Source organism: Moschus berezovskii, chromosome 1, assembly GCF_049115385.1.
Source record: "Moschus berezovskii isolate FMDL1 chromosome 1, NW_MosBer_1.0, whole genome shotgun sequence".
Taxonomy (NCBI): Eukaryota; Metazoa; Chordata; class Mammalia; order Artiodactyla; family Moschidae; genus Moschus; species Moschus berezovskii.
The window spans coordinates 45,380,588-45,400,687 of record NC_142460.1 but is presented as its reverse complement, the minus strand read 5'-3'; the positions used below and the strand labels follow the sequence as shown (position 1 = coordinate 45,400,687).

At 35.2% G+C, this 20,100-nt stretch overlaps 1 protein-coding gene across 1 annotated transcript in view; it reads left to right on the top strand.

Moving 5' to 3' along the window:
- Positions 1–20,100, top strand: part of ROBO1 (roundabout guidance receptor 1) — a 478,536-nt gene that overhangs the window by 389,908 nt on the left and 68,528 nt on the right. The window contains exons 9-16 of the mRNA XM_055410221.2: positions 721–892; positions 9,130–9,335; positions 10,833–10,914; positions 11,083–11,251; positions 11,335–11,501; positions 17,278–17,399; positions 18,524–18,755; positions 19,712–19,833. Of these exons, the coding sequence (XP_055266196.2) occupies positions 721–892; positions 9,130–9,335; positions 10,833–10,914; positions 11,083–11,251; positions 11,335–11,501; positions 17,278–17,399; positions 18,524–18,755; positions 19,712–19,833 (1,272 nt within the window). The remainder of the gene's footprint in view (positions 1–720; positions 893–9,129; positions 9,336–10,832; positions 10,915–11,082; positions 11,252–11,334; positions 11,502–17,277; positions 17,400–18,523; positions 18,756–19,711; positions 19,834–20,100) is intronic.

The window sequence follows — 20,100 nt, the reverse complement described above, 5'->3', positions numbered from 1 at the left end:
CAAGATATTTAGATTCATAGAGAGAAATTTGTACCACCAAGTAACATCACATATTGTCTGGAGTTTGTTTTTAAGATAACTTTTTAAGATAAAAGAAAACTCCATTATGAATTCTTAAATTCCATATTTGAATTTAAAAATGTATGATAGATATGCTCACCATTTATCTAGAAAAATAAGAAACTTGACAATTTGATAGAGATTACTGAACATTTATAATGGACAGGTAGCAGGGATTCTTGTGATGGTACCAAAATGATATCCTTAATTTGTTGGAATGTGTTTAAATTTTAATGTTGTTTATATATTAAAAGATTTAATGTTTAGAATTCTAATAGTCACATCTATGTGAAACAAAACTTTTAAGTCTATTTTGCTGAAATATGTAAAATATTTAACTCTAATAGTATCTCGTATCTTTTATAAATAGTTTTGTTTGACACTGAAATTATAAAGGCATATATCAATATTTAGAATTCATTTAAATTTTCAAATAACCCCATTTAAGTTTAGACGCTTAAACTTTGTACATTTGTGTGTGTGTGTGTGTGTACCTCTTTCTATGTGGGTATGTGATGGAGAATATTTAGCTTTTTTGCATATATATGTGTGTGTATGTATAAATATTTATGTGTCTGTTTATAAATATGTAAAACATAAAAACATGTTGGAAACTAGCATTTAACCTATTATTCTTTCCTCCCAAATTCTGTGTTCTAGAATCTGCTTTTCTCATATCAGCCACCACAGTCATCCAGCCGTTTTTCAGTCTCCCAGACTGGTGACCTCACTATTACTAATGTCCAGCGATCCGATGTTGGTTATTATATCTGCCAGACTTTGAATGTTGCCGGAAGTATCATCACAAAAGCATATTTGGAAGTTACCGATGGTAAAGTAGAGCATTTTATTTCAAAATGGCCAAGTTTGGCTTAGTGTCTAAAGAGAATGCCAGTAAGCACACTTATTTTCAACTTTGTATCCTTTCTTACAGTAATTTTGGTATAAGGCTAAAAGGATAAAGATAAAAGTGATTAAATGTAAAATCATTTTTATTTTAACTAGGTTATATGATAAATTTCTTGCATCAAATTTGATTCATAAAAGCATGACAATTATACAAGGAAAGTTTACACTGAATAGTTTTACACAGGACTGTGTCCATGTTTTGAAAAATAAAGTTATTTTAAAATCTTGGTATAAAATATCATCCTTTTTCTTTCTTCCAAATCATGAAGGTAAGATGAATTGTTGACAAATCCTTCTCACAACTCAAGATGAGCAAGTTTTTGTTCTGTTTATCAACTCTCCTAAGCATGATTAATTAATGCCAAATATAAAGATGCAATAATAGAGAAATCTGAGCAAACTCCTGGAGATAGTGAAGGACAGGGAAGCCTGATGTGCTGTGGTCAGTGGGGTTGAAGATTTGGACATGACTTCGAGACTGAATAACAATAGAGAAAATCTCCAAACCATAAGATAGAAAGCAGTAAGAAGAAAAGGAAATATAAGTAAGCATATAAATATATATAAAGTATATACAAACAGATTTCCTCTGCTCTTTGAAAACAGAGCATTCCTATGAAACAGAAATATAAGTTGAAATGGCATAGAGTGAGGAAATAATTGTTTCTTTTCATAAAACTGAAAATCCATTTCAGATTTGTTTCAGTTAGTGAGAAAATACACTAATGTGCATGTCTGTGTGCTCAGTCATGTCAGACTCATTGTGACTCCATGGACTATAGCCTGCCAGGCTTCTCTGTCCATGGGGTTTCCCAGGCAAGAGTACTGGGAATGGGCTGCCATTTCCCTCTCCAGGTGATCCTCTCGACCCAGGGATCAAACCCACATTTCCTGCATTGGCAGGAGGATTCTTTACCACTGAGCCACCTGGGAAGCCCTGTATTAATGTAGATCTTTCATAAAAGCAAAAATGTTAAAGTCACTCAGTCATGTCTGACTCTGCGACCCCATGGACTCTACAGTCCGTGGAATTCTCCAGGCTAGAATACTGAAGTGGGTAGCCTTTCCCTTCTCCAGGAGGTCTTCCCAACCCAGGGATCAAACTCAGGTCTCCCTCATTGCAGGCAGATTCTTTACCAGCAGAGCCACAGGGAAGCCCAAGAATACTGGAGTGGGTAGCCTATGCCTTCTCCAGTGGATATTCCCAACCCAGGAATCGAACCGGAGTCTCCTGCATTGCAGGCAGATTCTCTGCCAACTGAACCATCAGGGAAGCCCTCATAAAAGCAAACTGGCTTATAATGAACTTTCAAAAACTGGAGAGTACTTGTATATACATACGTATATATACATTAAAGAAATATACATGCACTCTTTTTGTTGCTGTATAGTGTTCCATTGTAGAAGTAGTTCTAGCTCACAATTTATTTATGTTTATTCATGTACTCTTCTATTGATGGATTATTTTCAATTCAGGACTTTTAGTAATAAAGCTAAATGTTTCTGTAGAAAACTGTGGGTAGGCATATGCACTCAATTATCCTGGTTTGCCTTTTCGTGGATGCATATACTCTACTCATTTCTCTCTCTCTTTTTTTTTTTTTTCATTTTCCAATGTAGTCTGGATATATCTTTGTCCGATATATGTATTATAAATATTTATTCCCAGTCATTTGCTTAATGATGATTTTAGGGCTTAAGAATTAATTCTAATGAGAACCAATGTATTATTTTTTTCTCCTGTGCTTTGTCCTTTTAGTTACCTAGTCTTCCTTAATATCATGAGGATATTCACCTATTTTTTTCTGGAATCTTTATTGTCTGTATGTTTGAGATTTAAATTGTTAATCAAACTTTAATTAATCTTTGTGTATGGTATAAAATAAGGGTCAAAATTCCTTTTCTTTCCTTATATGGATCCTAAATATTTCAGCATCAGTTACTGAAAAGGCAGTCCTTTCCCCGGTGAATTTCAGTGGCATGTTAATCATAATTCAAATGAACATAAACATAGTGAAAGTGAAAGTCGCATGAACTGTATAGTCCATGGGATTCTCCAGGCCAGAATACTGCAGTGGGTAGACTTTCCTTTTTCCAGGAGATCTTCCCAACCCAGGGATCAAACCCAGGTGTCCCACATAGCAGGCAGATTCTTTACCAGCTGAGCCACAAGGGAAACCCAAGAATACTGGAGTGGGTAGCCTGTCCCTTCTCCAGTGGATCTTCCCAACCCAGGAAACGAATCGGAGTCTCCTGCATTGCAGGTAGATTCTTTACCAACTGAGCTATGAGGGAAGCCCCCATAAATGTATTAACCTACTTCTCTTTTCTCTGTTATATTCCAGTTATTTATGCCAGTATATGTGATCTTAATTATTATAGCTTTATAGTAAACCTTACAAACTGGTAAAGTCTCCAACCTTGTTTTTCTTGTTTTAGGTTGGCTGTTATAGGCCTTCTGCATTTTTAAATAAATTTTTAAAACCTGGTCAATTTCCATACACATAATACATACACACACACACAGAGATATACATATACACCCTAATATCCTAAGCAAACAAAAAAATCAGAATTTTAATTTTGATTTCACTTTAATTATTAAACAATTTAAGGAGAATTAACATTTTAACAATCCGAGTCTTCTAACTAAGAGAGTATTTCTGTCCAATCAAATCAAATATATACACGGTATCCACCAAGGTTTGGTACATGGTAGACACTCACTAGATATTTTTTTTGAATAAGTGGGTGTAACAAAGAAGGAAGGAATGAACAGCTAGCTGTTGATTAAGACATACTTCACATTTCAAGTCGGCTCACTCAAAAGTTCACATTTTTAACGCTGTGTATGATATACATTATGTATCTACTGACTCCAATAAATTAGGATGACCTAAAATGTTTTGGGGGCTTCCCTTGTGGCTCAGCTGGCAAAGAATCCACCTGCAATGCGGGAGACCTGGGTTGGCTCCCTGGGTTGGGAAGATCCCCTGGAGAAGGGAAAGGCTACCCACTTCAGTATTCTGACATAGAGAATTCCATGGACTATATAGTCCATGGAGTCTTAAAGAGTTGGATGTGACTGACCCGCTTTCACTTTCAAAATATTTTTACAATTTCTTAAATGTATTAGAGCTATTCAATGATGGCTGTGAAGACACATAATGAATTTGATAATGATTAATATAATCAATATTTAGAAAAAGTAGAACATAGATTTGCAAATATGTTTATGATTGCAACTTTATAAAGCAACTTGTATGTAAGGATGTACATGAAAAATGGTCAATGGAAAATATGATAAAGTATTTTCAAATATCCCTTACTATTTCTCATAATTAAAAGCAAGACTTTCTCAGTGCCTTTGACATGGCTTTATCATGATTGGTTATATGTGAGAATAGTTCAAGCATATGAACTTCTGCTAAACTAAAAGCAAAACAAAACCCCTAAATTTGTGGATTTGGGATTCATCCCCAGTAGCCAGTTCACTTCTAAAACTAAATATCTTGTTTCATCTTACCATCTCTGGGGATATTTTAGGTGGTTTTGTATTTGCTGTGGTGGTACTAAGTTTTTAGTTTTGTTTGTTTTGGAGTCCATCCATACATATTGTACAAACATCTTACAACTATGGACTCATTCTTTATAGGTAAGCTGTACCTATTGTGTGTGCGGACAATATCAGTATCTACATATTACCAAATCAAGAAGAGAGATAATAGGCAGAGTATTTTCTGGATACTATTTGACTTTAGTTTCTCATCTTTTTCTCTTTATTGTTTGCAAACAGAACAAAGACAAAGGCAGAACACAGCATGAGGCAGAGAATATGGTAGAGTAGTAATTGTCTTTGAAGTGTTATTTCTCTGCACCTGAGGCCTACACCATGTCACATATGACTCAGGAACATAGAAATTCATGTCACTTATTTAATTGAAAATGCTTCTTCTCTTTATTACTAAAAAGTAAGAAAAAGTGGTGACTGAATGATATATAAAATCTAAAATTGCTTGCATGAATCTCTCAAAAGTTATTGATATACAGTGGAAAGAGGGTTAATTTTCCAATTACGAGCTGTTTGCCAATTGCTAACTTTTTAATTTTGATGAGTCACTTGAGCCTCCGGTGTTTCAGCTTCCAAATTGCTGAAATGAGATAATCACTTACAGCCTACAGGTATTTGAGGTATGTTTTGCAAACTGATGACAATTGTGATATATGACTCTTACGTTTGTTGATCTGCATGCTAAGTCACCTCAGTCATGTCTGACTGTTTGCTAACCTATGGACTGCAGCCCATCAGGCTGCTAAGTCCCTGGGGATTCTCCAGGCAAGAATACTGGAGTGGGTTGCCATTTCCTCTTCCGGGGGATCTTCCTGACTCGGGGATTGAACCTGAGTCTCTTATGTCTCATCTCCTGCATTGTCAGGCAGGTTCTTTACCAGTAACATCACCTGGGATGCCCCGTTTGTTGGTGTATAAATATAATTTTGCATTCTTAAAACTAGTCAGTGCATGTATGTTATTCTATACTGATTCTCACTTAAAGTTATTTTATGACTATATATATATGTGTTAACATAGACTTAATGATTATTTTTTGAGGTGACAAAAATATTACCTCTGATGTTGTATCTTTGTATTTAGGGTCTTTAAATATTTCACTGAACACGTGGAAAACTAGGTGAACTTATATAAACTCTGTTCTAACAGGGATATATCACCTGTTACACTGCTGGAACCAGCACGATCACCACTCTGCTGATAATTAAAATATGCAGTTATAGTTATTTAATGTCTCCTTTGTGCCAGGCACTATGCTATTAACTTTAAACAGATCAATCATTTCAAACCTGACACTGCACTTTATAGATAAGGAAACTGAAGCAGAGAATGGTAAAAAGATATCCCCAGATTTCTATGTCTGTGTCTGTATTTCTGCCTTGCAAGTAAGACCATCTACACCATTTTTGTAGATTCTACATATATGCATTAATATGCAATATTTGTTTTACTCAAATACCAAGGGGGAAGTGGGGATAGGAACAATTGGGAGATTGGAATTGATTCTATGTATAAAATAGGTAACTAATGAGAACTTACTGTATAGCACAGGGAACTCTGCTTAATGCTCTGTGGTGACCCGGATGGGAAAGAAGTCCAGAAGAGAGGGGGAATATGTATATGTATGGTTGATTCATTTTGCTGTTCAGTAGAAACTAACACAATATTGTCAAGCAACTATACTCCAATAAAGATAGATTAATTGAAAAAAAGATATACCCAGAGCCTTCAGATACCAGCTAGCAGAACTGAGATTTGAAACAGAAGTTTGCACTGGCCAGTACAGTAGCCACCTGCCACATGAGGCTGTTTAAATAACAATGAAAATTGCTTAAAGTTACACATCCAGCTCCTCAGTCACACCAGCCACACTCAGGTGCTCAGTAGCCCCTTGAAGCCCTTGGTTTCTATATTAGAGAGCACAGATGTGGAACATTTTCATTTTATAGTGCTGAATCCTTCTGATTTCCAAAGTCCATGCACTCACTTTCTTTAAATCATATTTCTGTTTCTTACACATCCTGTTTTACTACCTGATAATTCATTCTAATAATCCAGGTGTGTGCTCTTAGACTCTTCATTTGAAGTTTTTCTCATAAATCCTAAATTTTAGGGTTGATTTGTAAATGTGCTATGCACTTTAGTTAGTGTAACTTTAGATATTTTATCAGTGTTTTATTCTAATCTGTGACACCAACATACTCCATTGTCTTACCTAAAAATGTAAAATTGCTTTAATGACCATTTTTGCCTCTGATTTGCATATTACTATTTTATAGAAAAGGATAAGTGGTGATTTCACAATTCATATAAATGTCTAGCTTTTTGTAATTAGCAAAGCACATGGAATATTCATTATTCCACTTAAATCTTCATAGCAATCCCCGGAGCTGGTTAGAACAAGTATTATTATCCTCATGTTACAGATAAAAACCAGAGACTTAGATAATATAAAGAACTTGCCTAAAGACACATGACAGATGGTATAGGCTGATAATCAAGCCTGCTTCTCTTTTCTTGCTTATTTTTGTAAACCACCCAAGGTAAATTAGGAAGAAATCAGTAACTGGGAAACAATATTATTATTCTGGGTTAGGATAGGATAAGGAAGTGCAAATCATGCTCAATATGAGGCTAATATCAAAGAACTGTGAAGATACAGAAAGTTGAATAAATCCCCAGATACTGAATTATTTCTAAATATAACAAAAGTAAACCACTGCACTACTGGGCTTAATTATAATCAGTTATAAAGAACCACTCTGTTACTAATTTAATTAATATCTAGAAATAAATATTCATTCATTCTTAGAATCAAGGGAACACAGGTGGTAGAGTCTTATAAAAACCCAGGAGGGGCATTTAATTTGATTTTAGCCAAACTTAACAGATAATGTAGAAAAGATTAAACAACTCTAAGCAAAGGAATTACTGGCTTATATTTTTCACCCATGGAGTATCTGAAACATTCCTGCCAAGTTTCAACCTTCAGCCTTCTAATATACCCCTACGGTATTAACAAATTTCATACTAGCAACCAAAGATGGAAGAGAACTGGAAGGGCGAAGTAAAAATGCACAGTTGCTGATTTCACTCTCTTGCTTTCTTGTTTTTCTTAGATTGAATGCCCAACACTAATAATTATTGCATGATAAATGAGGAACAAATTGAAGTGTGACTCCAGCTTGTGCAGAACCTTTGGTGCATAAAACTTTGAACGTGACACATCCAGGCTTGAAAATGTTGCATCCAAAATTTAGTTACTCTGGCAACCAGTTTTCTTTAAACAGGCAATTTCTTAGAGTTGTCTTTTGAATACTCATGACATAAAATTTTTAAACTAATATTCAGAATTTTAAAGTTTAATAATGAAAAATGAACTTTCGTTTGTTTGTTTAATCATTTACAGAACTATCTATGAAATTTCACCTAAATTGCCACATTCAAGGGATAGAAGATCTCTCTAGTGCAGGATTTATTCTCGTTCCACTGCAGTTGTTGTGGTTTTTTCCCTAAAATTATGATTTTATTGTCTCAGATAAAGTTTTTAGATTTTTTTCATATAATAAAAATAATTTTATTTGTATTTTATAAAAATTGCCTTCCATTGTTTCCTTCCATAGGACATTAAAACTGTTAAGATAATAAAATTAGTGAAAGCCTCTTCCCATTCCTATAATTCTGATATGGAAGTGTATTATTTCCTGAGTTAGGGTATTAGCTTGAGTTATATTTTTGGATTTGTTGTTGTTAAGTCGCTAAGTCTTGTCCTAGTCTTGAGACCCCAAGGACTGTAGCCCACCAGGTTCCTCTGTCCATGAAAGTTCCTAGGTAAGGATATTGAAATGCATTGTCATTTCCTCCTCTAGGGGATCTTCCTGACCTAGGGCTCAAACTTGGGTCTCCCTCATTGTAGGCAGATTCTTTATCACCTGAGCTACCACCTACCAACAGTATTTTTGGACAGTTTTCCAGTTTCCCTGAATTTGTTAGGACTGAGATATGTTTAAGCATGTACTCTTTTAATAGAAAAAATTCCAATATCAAAAGAGCTCAATCATATTTATTTGTCAGTTATCAAAGTCCAAAGCATGTTTTCAGATACAAAATTATCAAACATGCTGGTGTGATACCATCATTCTATCTGTTGGACACAGAACAATTATCAAGTTGGCTTTGGTTCATTTATGAAAATCTGTCTCATACATTCCCTTAGGGTAAATAGTTTTTTGTTGTCATTTTGTGTTTTACATATTTTAAAATTTAAAAAGCACAGTACTCCACTTCTCACCACCATACATCTTCACCTTCCACAACCCTTATGTAGTCTCTGAACTCTTAAATAGGTCCCTGGACAATGCAGCGAGCCTAGTCAGTGGAGGTTGGTCACTTGAAAGGAGTACATTGTATCTCATTTTAATATTCTGAATCAGTACATCATAGAAATGCATTCTGAATAATGCATGTCTCCTACTTTAATTACTTGTTTAATTAGTGTGTTTCAAAGCCTAGAGCAACTGCTGTTGCTCAGATGATTAGAAAATTGCTTCCAGTTGCAGAAATCTATTTCCTGTTGTTTTTGCTGGCAGTGATTGCAGACCGACCTCCCCCAGTCATTCGACAAGGTCCTGTGAATCAGACTGTAGCAGTGGATGGTACTTTAGTGCTCAGCTGTGTGGCCACAGGCAGTCCAGTGCCCACAATTCTGTGGAGAAAGGATGGAGTCCTTGTTTCAACTCAAGATTCTCGAATCAAACAGCTAGAGACCGGAGTACTGCAGATCCGATATGCTAAGGTAAATTGTGACACCCTGGGATTCCCAGTTTGTTCCACTTTGTTTTTGCCTCCAGCTAACCAGTGTTGAAGCCTCAATTTTAGAAATAATGAAATGTTAATAGCAGAATTAATATATTTTTAATTTGATGCTTTATTTTTCAGACACTTCTCTGTGTATATTTCTGGTGATATGACTCATAATTTAACCCATGGCAAGTAGTGTAAGATTTTACATGGAGGAGAAAAGGATGAGAATTTGTGGGAGAAAAAAAATATCTTCCAAGCAGTGATATAATGCATTCTTTCCATTTTTCAAAGTTATTTTCCAGTACTATATTATGTGCTATAAACTTCAAGAGTTCTATTGTGAATATTTGGTTCAACGTTTCACAATTACAGAATACTCTACATGCAAACAAAAATGATAAAGCAGTGTATATATTTGATGTACATTTCAAATCAGAATGTGAGATGATGAAATCTCACAGGTTTGTCAGAACAATTTAGGGATTTACCTTCCCAGGACATCACATCCCATACCTGTTCTTTTCAGGATTATATTGTTTGGTTTTAATTTTTCTTTTTCATTTTAGGTCAAGACAAGACAAGCTCATGGGGCATATGAAAGAATAGCTTTGACAGCAATAAACATAAATTTCAATTGCTTTATTGCTATTGTGAGCGGCTTCTTTGGAGTTTTGGATCAACATAGCAGTTCATTTCATGTGCCATGAAAGTTAATATGTTGTACTTTTTGCGAGAATGATTGTGACTTTGTTATCACATTTGCCAGAACAAAATGACAGCATTTTTGCTTTATCCAATATTTTTTGATGATAGAGTTACTGCCTTAAGCAGAGGTATATGGGTTCTTTATGCTACTGAGGATTTTACCGTTGAACATGTGACCTGTGTTTGTTTTCTGACAGTCAGTCTTTTGAAGGGGGAGAGAGCATCATTCTAGCTGGGGTTTAACTTTATACTTGCTAAACTGCCTGAAGTTACAGGTTAGAAAAATAAAATGAGAAAAAAGAGGGAATGCTTTAAGAAGAAATCATTTTCTGTCCATCCATTTTCTTTAAATATCTGTTTATCTCCTTTATCCATGTGGATTGTAACTCAGGTAAAATATGAAACAGCAAGAGTCATTGATTATACTTTATTAGCCTTACTATGTGACTTAGTAAATATGAAATATAAATTAGTATTAAAGATTAACCCTTTGAATATAAAGTTATATACCTCATGTACTGTCCCTGACACAGAAGTTGATGATGTTAATGCACTTAAATTCTCTATCTTTATCATACAATTAGAATAACAATTTGTCTTTTGGCTTCATGCAGTATTTTAATTCACATTCAATAAATACATGTTAAATTAAGAGGAAGCTTCTGGTTTGTGCATTTTAAGGCAGCTGTCCATATTCATGGGCCATATACAAAACTATAATTGTTTTTCCAGCCCAGTGAGCTCTAGAGTGTTCCAGATATTTATTTTCCGTCTGTCTTCTCAGCTGGGTGATACTGGTCGATACACGTGCATTGCATCAACCCCCAGTGGTGAAGCAACATGGAGTGCTTACATTGAAGTCCAAGGTAAATTTGATAGTATTTTACCTTAAAGTGGAGCTTGAAATGTAGTTGTTTACTTATGGTAAAAAGATGAAGTGAATGTCTTGAAGTCTAAGTAGGGGATGGATATTTTATCTACATTTATGTGCTTCTCTGTGTAAGCATCTTTCATTTTTTTTTCTTCTTTGTTAGAATTTGGAGTTCCAGTTCAGCCTCCAAGACCCACTGACCCAAATTTAATCCCTAGTGCCCCCTCCAAACCTGAAGTTACAGATGTCAGCCGAAATACAGTAACATTGTCATGGCAACCAAATTTGAATTCAGGTGCAACTCCAACGTCTTATATTATAGAAGCCTTCAGGTAGAGTGAAGATGGTGTTTGCTAGTTCTCTTTTTTGATTTACCATTAAATATGCATGTTCTAACTTATGTTTCTATCCATAGCCATGCATCTGGTAGCAGCTGGCAGACCGTAGCAGAGAACGTGAAAACAGAAACATTTGCCATTAAAGGACTCAAACCTAATGCAATTTACCTTTTCCTTGTGAGGGCAGCCAATGCATATGGAATTAGTGATCCAAGCCAGATATCAGACCCAGTGAAAACACAAGGTAAGTATTGATTTACTCAACCTTGGGACACCTACTTATCTTTAGATGTTACAATTATACAAGTAAAATCATTTGTACTACATGCTAAGATTATATATTTAAAATATATCTGTTTAAGTTGCTCAGTTAATTTTTAAATCATGGTGTCTGCAAACTTTCTTATTTTCTTGACTAAGCGCTCCATGACTTGACAAATAACAAAGAAATGTTTCTCATTTTATAAAGTCACAAATTCAATGAGCAAAAATATTATGAGAATAATTTTATAATACATCCAGTTTCTTGATTTTTAAATATGACATGTGGATGTAAAATCTTAATCACAAATCTTTTTGTGATTTAACCTTAATCACAAATCACAAAATCTTTAATTGTATTTAAAATTAAGTAAATTTTGTTTATCAGATTAATATTCATGACCTTTGGGATGAGTCTTGAACATTACAAACATAATCAAGTAATACTCTCTGGAAATCACACAAATGTAAGAGATACTTGTTCTTAACCCCTCTGTCCAATCTTGCCAAAGCATGGAAAAGAATAATCTAGGTCTGTATATTCTTTGGTCTATCTTTCATTGTCAATTATGTGAACCATAATATATTAAACTTTCAAATGGAAATCCTGTATGTGTTCATCAAAGCTGGGTTAAAGAAACAGATACAAGGAAAAATGAACATGTTGAAGCTGCTTCTAAACACATTTGAAATTGGAAATTTTTTCACTTGAACCGCATTCTGGATATACAATGTGGTTCAAGTGAAAAAATTTGCAGCGACTGAACTGACTGACTGACTGACTGATTGTCTTTCATGAATAGGAATTATTTTTAGCTTTCAACAGATTATTATCTCCTATTTACCCTCTTGTTTCTCCTGTTATTTTAATGTTTAAGCAGTGGTAAAACTTATATATTGAAAAAAAGGTGAATTTGAATCAACCTGTACCTTTTATTTTAGCATATTGTCATCATGGTTAAAATATACTTTATTCATATAAGATTAGTAAAGAAAGGTTACCTCTAGATGGTAGGAGTTAGAAATATAAGATTCTTTTGTGAACATACAGAGGACTCATATTGTCTCTATCTTTGTGTGTTTTCAAAGCAAAAATTGAAACTTAGTTACAGTGATAGAAACAAATTGTACACAGAAGTACTGAAAGATTTAAATTAGGTTTTCCAGTTTTGAGAGAGAGTCTAGCTGCCATGGTGAGCATTTTTTCTTCTCTAGAGAGTGTACGAACAACCCTTTGAGAAGGACCTTTTGTTTCAGAATTCCCAGAGAAAGCAGATCGAGCTATGGAACATGCCCACGTCTGTTTCTTGCTGTGTGAAATGAACACACCCAAATGCATATATTTGCTATTATGAGTCACTTCACCAGTAGCTTTAATAGTCTCGGAGCCTGCCTTAAGGCAGTTTGAGGTTTTCAATGTTATAAACGCATTTGTAAAGAATGTAGAAACTAGGACAGCTGGAAAGTGAACTGAAACTTTGGTCCCCAGTACAGTGGTCTCTAACCAGTAGTCTTGAGTGAAAGTTCTTGATTAACTGTGATTCTGTCATATACACATAGGAATGATTTTGTAAAATACATCCTCAACTGTAAATGAGGAGTAGTTAATGCTTTATCTGTTAACTTGTCTTTAAAAATTTTAATCTACTTACCTTTATACATGATGACTAGTAGAATAACCTAAATGAAATGAACCCATGTCAGCTGGAAAACTGGAAACAGTAAAACAGGCATACAGTTTTGAAATCAAAGAATTTGTTATCTCAGCTCCTCAATCTATTAGCAAGCTAGTGAGTCCTGAGCATTGATTCCCTTAACTATATAATAGGGCTAAAAATCCCTACTCCACAGGATTGGACAAGGATTAAATTAGTCAATTTTATGAATATGCAGGACTCAGATTTCTTTTCTATGTTATACCATAAGACTTTGTTATTTGTCATTGGATTTGTATTTCTTTCGCTGGACTAAAAAATAAGGGAAGTTCATAAAATTTGAGAAACACAGCTCTCATGCTGAGTGAGAGAACCAGAATTAAGTAACTCGACAGACTGGAATGATGGGCCAGCACTAACAAGATTAAAATTAATGGAGCAAATTTAAAAGTCTGGTATTTGAACTTAGGTTTTAGTATTTAACTGTAGAAGGATAGGCTGAGGATACTGGGCTAAAAAGGAGTGTGTGCATTGGGTGTGTTGGGCAGGGTGGTGGGGAGGCTGACTTCAGTGTTTGAAGTCAATCGGAACACCTCCCAGAGCCAACTGAGTGAGTAGTTGTTGGAAAAACAAATGTAGTCTTAGCAGAATTATATGCAGAGCAAAATCTGAACTGGTCAGATCATAGAATAATGTGTTCTTTTTTGAGCACTACAATTTCAGGTAGAATTTTAAGATATTTAAGAAGACGAGGATGGCTGGGGAGGCTGGAATGAAAGCTAAAGTTCTTATCACTAGAAAAAAATCCCCCAAAATAATAAAGTTAGACTAGGCTTGATATTTTTTTTCCTTAATATTTTAAGAGACTTGTGTGTGAGCATGATATGCTTATTCTAACTCCAGGCACCTAAATAAGACCAGCGAATGGAAGTTAACATTGAGGCAAATTTCACTGTCTAGTTTTAGATGGCTTTTGAGACACAGTGAAACTGAGCTGAGTCAGACCATAGCAGGAGCCTGGGGAAGAACCTGGGAAAATCCAATTGACAGAAGAAGAATGCGTAAGCAGTTATGGTAAAAGCTGAGGTGGAGGGAATTCAGGAAAGACTTGCTGGAAATTGATTCACAGGAAGCAGGCAAGCTTATTGTTTTCATAATTTTTCTTTTTAGTATTGATGGACTGATGGATTGATTTGGCTGCCTCAGGTCTTAAGCATGCCACATGGGATCTTTAGTTGTGGCATTCAAACTCTTAGATGGGCCATATGCAATCTAGGTCCCTGACCAGGGTTCGAACCCAGCCACCACATTGGGAGCACAGATTGTTAACCACTGGACCACCAAAGAAATCCCAGCATAGCTTCTTTAACTGCTTCTGCAGCATGTCTGCAAGAAAGTCTTCCCCAAGTGGAGATTCCTATGAGTAAACTGGGTCATAAGTTAAAGTTGCACAGATACAGGACATAGGGTCCTGTGCAGGAAGGAGTTAGGTAGACCTATGTCACAGTAACCCTATCCCAGGGTCATCAAAATGTGCTCTTTCAAATATAAGATTTGATAATGCAAGAGAGATGATATGAGCAGCTAGCAGGTGGGGTGGGGGGATTGGAGACAAATGAAAGTGGTTGTTGCCACTGTTAATACTGTTCTTTATCCACATTTTGTCCACACAGCATTCTTGAACCCTGTCTTTTAAAGAACATGCACACAGACACAGACTGTACAGAATACGTGTGCTCTAGGTAATGAGACCAATTATTGTAAATAATGATATGGGACCTGAATAATCCCATCCTCAAAGATTGTGTATAGGAAACTCCAATACTGGGGAAATGGCAGGGGTAAAATGGTATCTAAGATTTCCTCCAAGTTTGATTCTGAATGTTGGGAAGACCTTTTACATGATAATACACTTCTTTCAAGAGGAGAAGGAAAACAAGAAAAATACAGAGACCAATTAATAAATGTCTCAATATTACACTATTAAACATTACTTTCCATGTATCTTTCTTGTGAGGAATAAGAACATTCTGAAATAATGTTCTATTTCCAAGATGGTTACAGTAGGCAAGAAAATCTAGAAACTTTCATGAGAGGATTAACTAGCAAGGTTACCTCAACCAGAGAAATTAGAGATTGCCATGCAAATTATAGTAGTTACCTTTAAAACTGATTACTGATATGTTTGAAGATACTTCCTAGAAGGCAGACGATTTCCCTGAGGATTGAATCTTACATATGAAAGAGCATATTTAGAAACTAATATGTGTAATATGTGTATTTGTTCCATACAGTAATTCACTTTAACTCAACTAGTGTTAATTAAACACATTCTATATGTATGTCATTGTGCTAGGTATTCTAGGTTCATAAAAATGGACCCAATCCCTACCTTCAACAAAAGGAATTTATATGCCTTAAGAAATTCAGTTCTCACAAAAACATTCCAAAGTGACTTCCATTGATACTGCCATTTGACAGATGAGGTAACTGAAAAATAGTGAGGTTACAAAATCTTCCCAGTGTTATATGGCTGTCAAGTTTCTGAGTTGGGAAGTTGCCAATTCTGTCCATGAATTCTTACCCTAGAGGTAGATGGTAATTAAGTTCTACGAGCAATGGAGACTAGTGGGGAAGGAAATATGCCTGAGATGAACAACTTAAAATCAAGTATTCTCTATCTATAGTCTGTGGCCTGAGGACCAATATGAGCCAAAGCTATTCCTAATGTATGATAAAGGGTTGCTTATTTATAAATTTATGTCAGAGGCTCAGTATATATAGATAATCAAGGTTTTACATCCAAGAGTCTTGAATAGCACTCTTGATCTGTCATCTCTTTCATTTGCCTGCCTTCCCTGAACTCTATCAAAGATGCTTACCAACCTCATTTGTAAAAATTTTTATTGAAGTATAGTTGATTTACAGTGTTGTGTTAGTTTAAAGTGTATAGCAAGTGAATCAGTTAAACAAATGCACATATCCACTCTTTTTAAAATTATTTCCCCAGATAACTGATCTCACTTTTAATATCCATGTTTTTGTTTTCTATCCAAACTCTGTTCTTTATTTAATTATTCATAAAACTAAAATTCTTGTTTCTGTTGCTTATGAGATGGAAAGTAGTCTGGAATATATGTGCCAAAATATGGTATTTTAGAAGGACAATTCTGGATATAAAAGTATTGATTTTCTACTCTTGTTCATACTACTCTGAACAAAGCAAAGCATCTGTATTTAGAAAATCTCTGTAGAAACAGGCAACTTTTATCAAGTACAGACTTTTTAGTAAGTTTAGCAAAAATACTTCTTTGTTGGGAAAAAAATCCAACATAAATGAACACTAGTAGCAGTTTTAATTATTACTATATTCTTGGTCTCCTTTCCTAAAATGTTGATATTTTTGAGATTTAAAGCTCTTTATTGAACCTTTTTGACAGGGATACTATAATTAAACTAAAGCAGCTATCAATTAAATAGATGTTAAGTATTCTTTTCTCATCAGATTTATTCTGTTCTATCCTGTCCTATCCTGTTGGTGGTTTCCATACCCTTTTATAACCACTAACTTTTATCTTATTTGGAAAGATATCCAGGTTTATCTTATAAGATAAGAGGTGTCTAATTTCTTTTTGTGCTTGCTTTTCACTTAGGTGTTTCCTTTGTCTTCGTTACTCATCTACTGCGTCACAAATCATGGATTTCTCTTTACTTGCATAGCTAGGATCACTACAGAAGGTTATGTAGCAAACTCGGAGGGGATTGCACTAAGCTGTTCATCCTAGGCAAGAAAACAATCATTACATGATAGGAGGAGCCCTCAGACACTGATGTTTGCCCTTGTCATTTGTGCCACCTGCTCTGTTTTGCTTTCTATATGCCCTCTGCTTGTTATCTCTCTCTGTATGTGCTGTCCTCCTGATCTAGTAAAAAGGTTAAGTTGTTCCTATTTTATTCTGTAGCACAGATTGGAATTATTCTTCACAGTTGGAATGATTCTTCTTTTCTGAGATTTTCTGTGAATGAAAGGATTGTTTCCCCATGCTTTTATTCAAGTCAGAAACGTTGTCTAGGCTTTGACACAGTCTTCTGGGATTGTTGCAGATGTTCCCCCAACCAGTCAGGGGGTGGATCACAAGCAGGTCCAGCGAGAACTGGGAAATGTTGTGCTGCATCTCCACAACCCCACCATCCTTTCCTCCTCATCAATCGAAGTGCACTGGACAGTGAGTCATTGTTGCTGTTGTAATATTTGATCTCAGTTTTAATAAGCAGATGACCTTTTGGGGATCATTATATGAAAAATACACATATGTATAAGTTAAATTGTATATATCTGTTCCTTACTTCCCCACCAATGATAATTTTATAATGTAAACATTGTTTGTTGTGGTAGCTATGAAATGGTTTTAAACAGAGAAAAATGTCATCTTGCACGTATTTTATATTATGCAGTAATGAACTGGGTTGGGAAGATCCCCAGGAGGAGGGCATGGCAGCCCACTCCAGTGTTCTTGCCTGGAGAATCCCATGGACAGAAGAGCCTGGCAGGCTATGGTCTATGGGGTAGAAAAGAGTCAGACGTGACCGAGTGACTAAGCACACACACAATGAACTTTACCCGTCTCAAGGAAACAAGCTATATATTCCTAATACTCTTCAAAAGAGTATATATAATTTAGAGAATTATTAACATGTGAAAAATTTTAACTGAGAACTATTTCTAAATAGCATTAAATAGTCTTTTAAAATTAGAGAATGGAAAACACATGTTGTTTCCTTATCCCCTTGACACTCTGACTTATCTCTAGATGTCTACCAGAGAACTGCCATGGCACGTCACATTTCTGCATGAAAGATAGAAATTAATAGCTAATATTATACATTAAGCTGGAAAAGTGGACAGATTGCAAACAATAGTGATTTGTTTTTCATATTCTACCTCATATAGACTAGAAAACTGTGAGATGAAGCCAGATAGAATATTTTTGCCTCTTGTCACATTAATTTTCATGATTTTCTAAAAAGTCAACGGAAGGCATGCTGCTGCTGCTGCTGCTGCTAAGTCGCATCAGTCGTGTCCGACTCTGTGCGACCCCATAGATGGCAGCCCACCAGGCTCAGCCATCCCTGGGATTCTCCAGGCAAGAACACTGGAGTGGGTTGCCATTTCCTTCTCCAATGCAGGAAAGTGAAAAGTGAAAGTGAAGTCGTTCAGTCGTATGGACTCTTAGCGACCCCATGGACTGCAGCCAACCAGGCTCCTCCGTCCGTGGGATTTTCCAGGCAAGAGTACTGGAGTGGGTTGCCATTGCCTTGAGTGATTGCATTTTATTTGTCATTGTAATAGGTGGACCAACAGTCTCAGTATATTCAAGGATACAAAGTTCTTTACCGCCCATCTGGAGCCAACCATGGTGAATCCGAGTGGTTAGTTTTTGAAGTGAGGACCCCAACCAAAAACAGTGTGGTTATCCCTGATCTCAAAAAAGGAGTCAACTATGAAATTAAGGCTCGTCCTTTTTTTAATGAATTTCAAGGAGCAGACAGTGAAATTAAATTTGCCAAAACCCTAGAAGAAGGCAAGTATAATGAAATGTGTGATGACTATGCATTGCGATACTTTCATTAGGCTTTTATTAACTTAATTGAAAATTTCTAATGGTAATAGTGACATTATTAACTGTCTTGGTAGTGAGCATTATATTTTGTTAATAGAAGTTATTTAATTAGAACTACTAAAAACTAAAGTCCGTAATACTTGACTTGCTTTAATAGTGGCCTATATAAAAATGTGCAAATGTGAACATTGTATTATTAATGACATATCTTGGATATATCTAATTATTCAGAACTAAAATTCACATTTAAAGATGTAATTATTCTCAATATGCTTGTCTTTCCATTAATTTTTTCATTCATTTATCAAATGTTATTTTGAGGGATGATTTGTAAATAAAGTGAGTAATGTCTTGGTTTGCCCAGGACCTTCTGGAATTAACATTTTATGCCTCATGTCCCTAGAAACCCCTCAACTCTACACAAACCAGTATGTTTAGCCACCATGTAACTGGAAATTAAAATTAGTATTTGCATAAAGGTTGCAAGTTACATGTCACAAGTATAATCTTTAAAAATAACAAGAATTGTTCCTAAGTTGTTCCTTTGATTACAGTAAGTTATAATACAGTTAAGGTCAGAGATAGTTAGCATTTATACTTTTGAGCATTTTAGGGAGAACGTGGGACTACAGTAGGAGAGAGAGGACTTCTCCCGGAATGTTCTGTGGAGATAATCTATATCACTTTGGTTATAGAAAATTCACAGTGACAATAGGTTAGCAGTATTGAGGAAAAATTTAAATAGTTTGGGATTAATCAGACTTGGATGAGATATATCTTTAAAACATATATATACATATATATATATATATATATAGACATAAACTTTATATGTTTTGTTTAATGGTTTAAATGCTTGCTTTCAATGTTTTCTAGTATGCTTATTTATAAACCTGCTCTTTAAAACAATTTAATAGCACCCAGTGCCCCACCTCAAAGTGTAACTGTATCAAAGAATGATGGAAATGGAACTGCAATTCTCGTTAGCTGGCAGCCACCTCCTGAAGATACTCAAAATGGAATGGTCCAAGAGTATAAGGTAAATACACGTATAGTAAAAAAGCAAGCTTGGTTATATTGTTCATGGATATTTGGCGCCATCTGCTGGTCAGCACAGCAACATAAATTATTTTTTAAATACTTGTCTGTTGAGTCAGTAATTGTGAAATACATTTTTCTTAAGCCATTTGAAAAAAAAAATTTTTTTAAGAGAGTATTTACCTGTTCACAGTATATATAGGTGCACACACAAACAACACATGTAAAGGCTAATCAAAATTTCTTTTTTCTGCCCCAAATCCAGCTT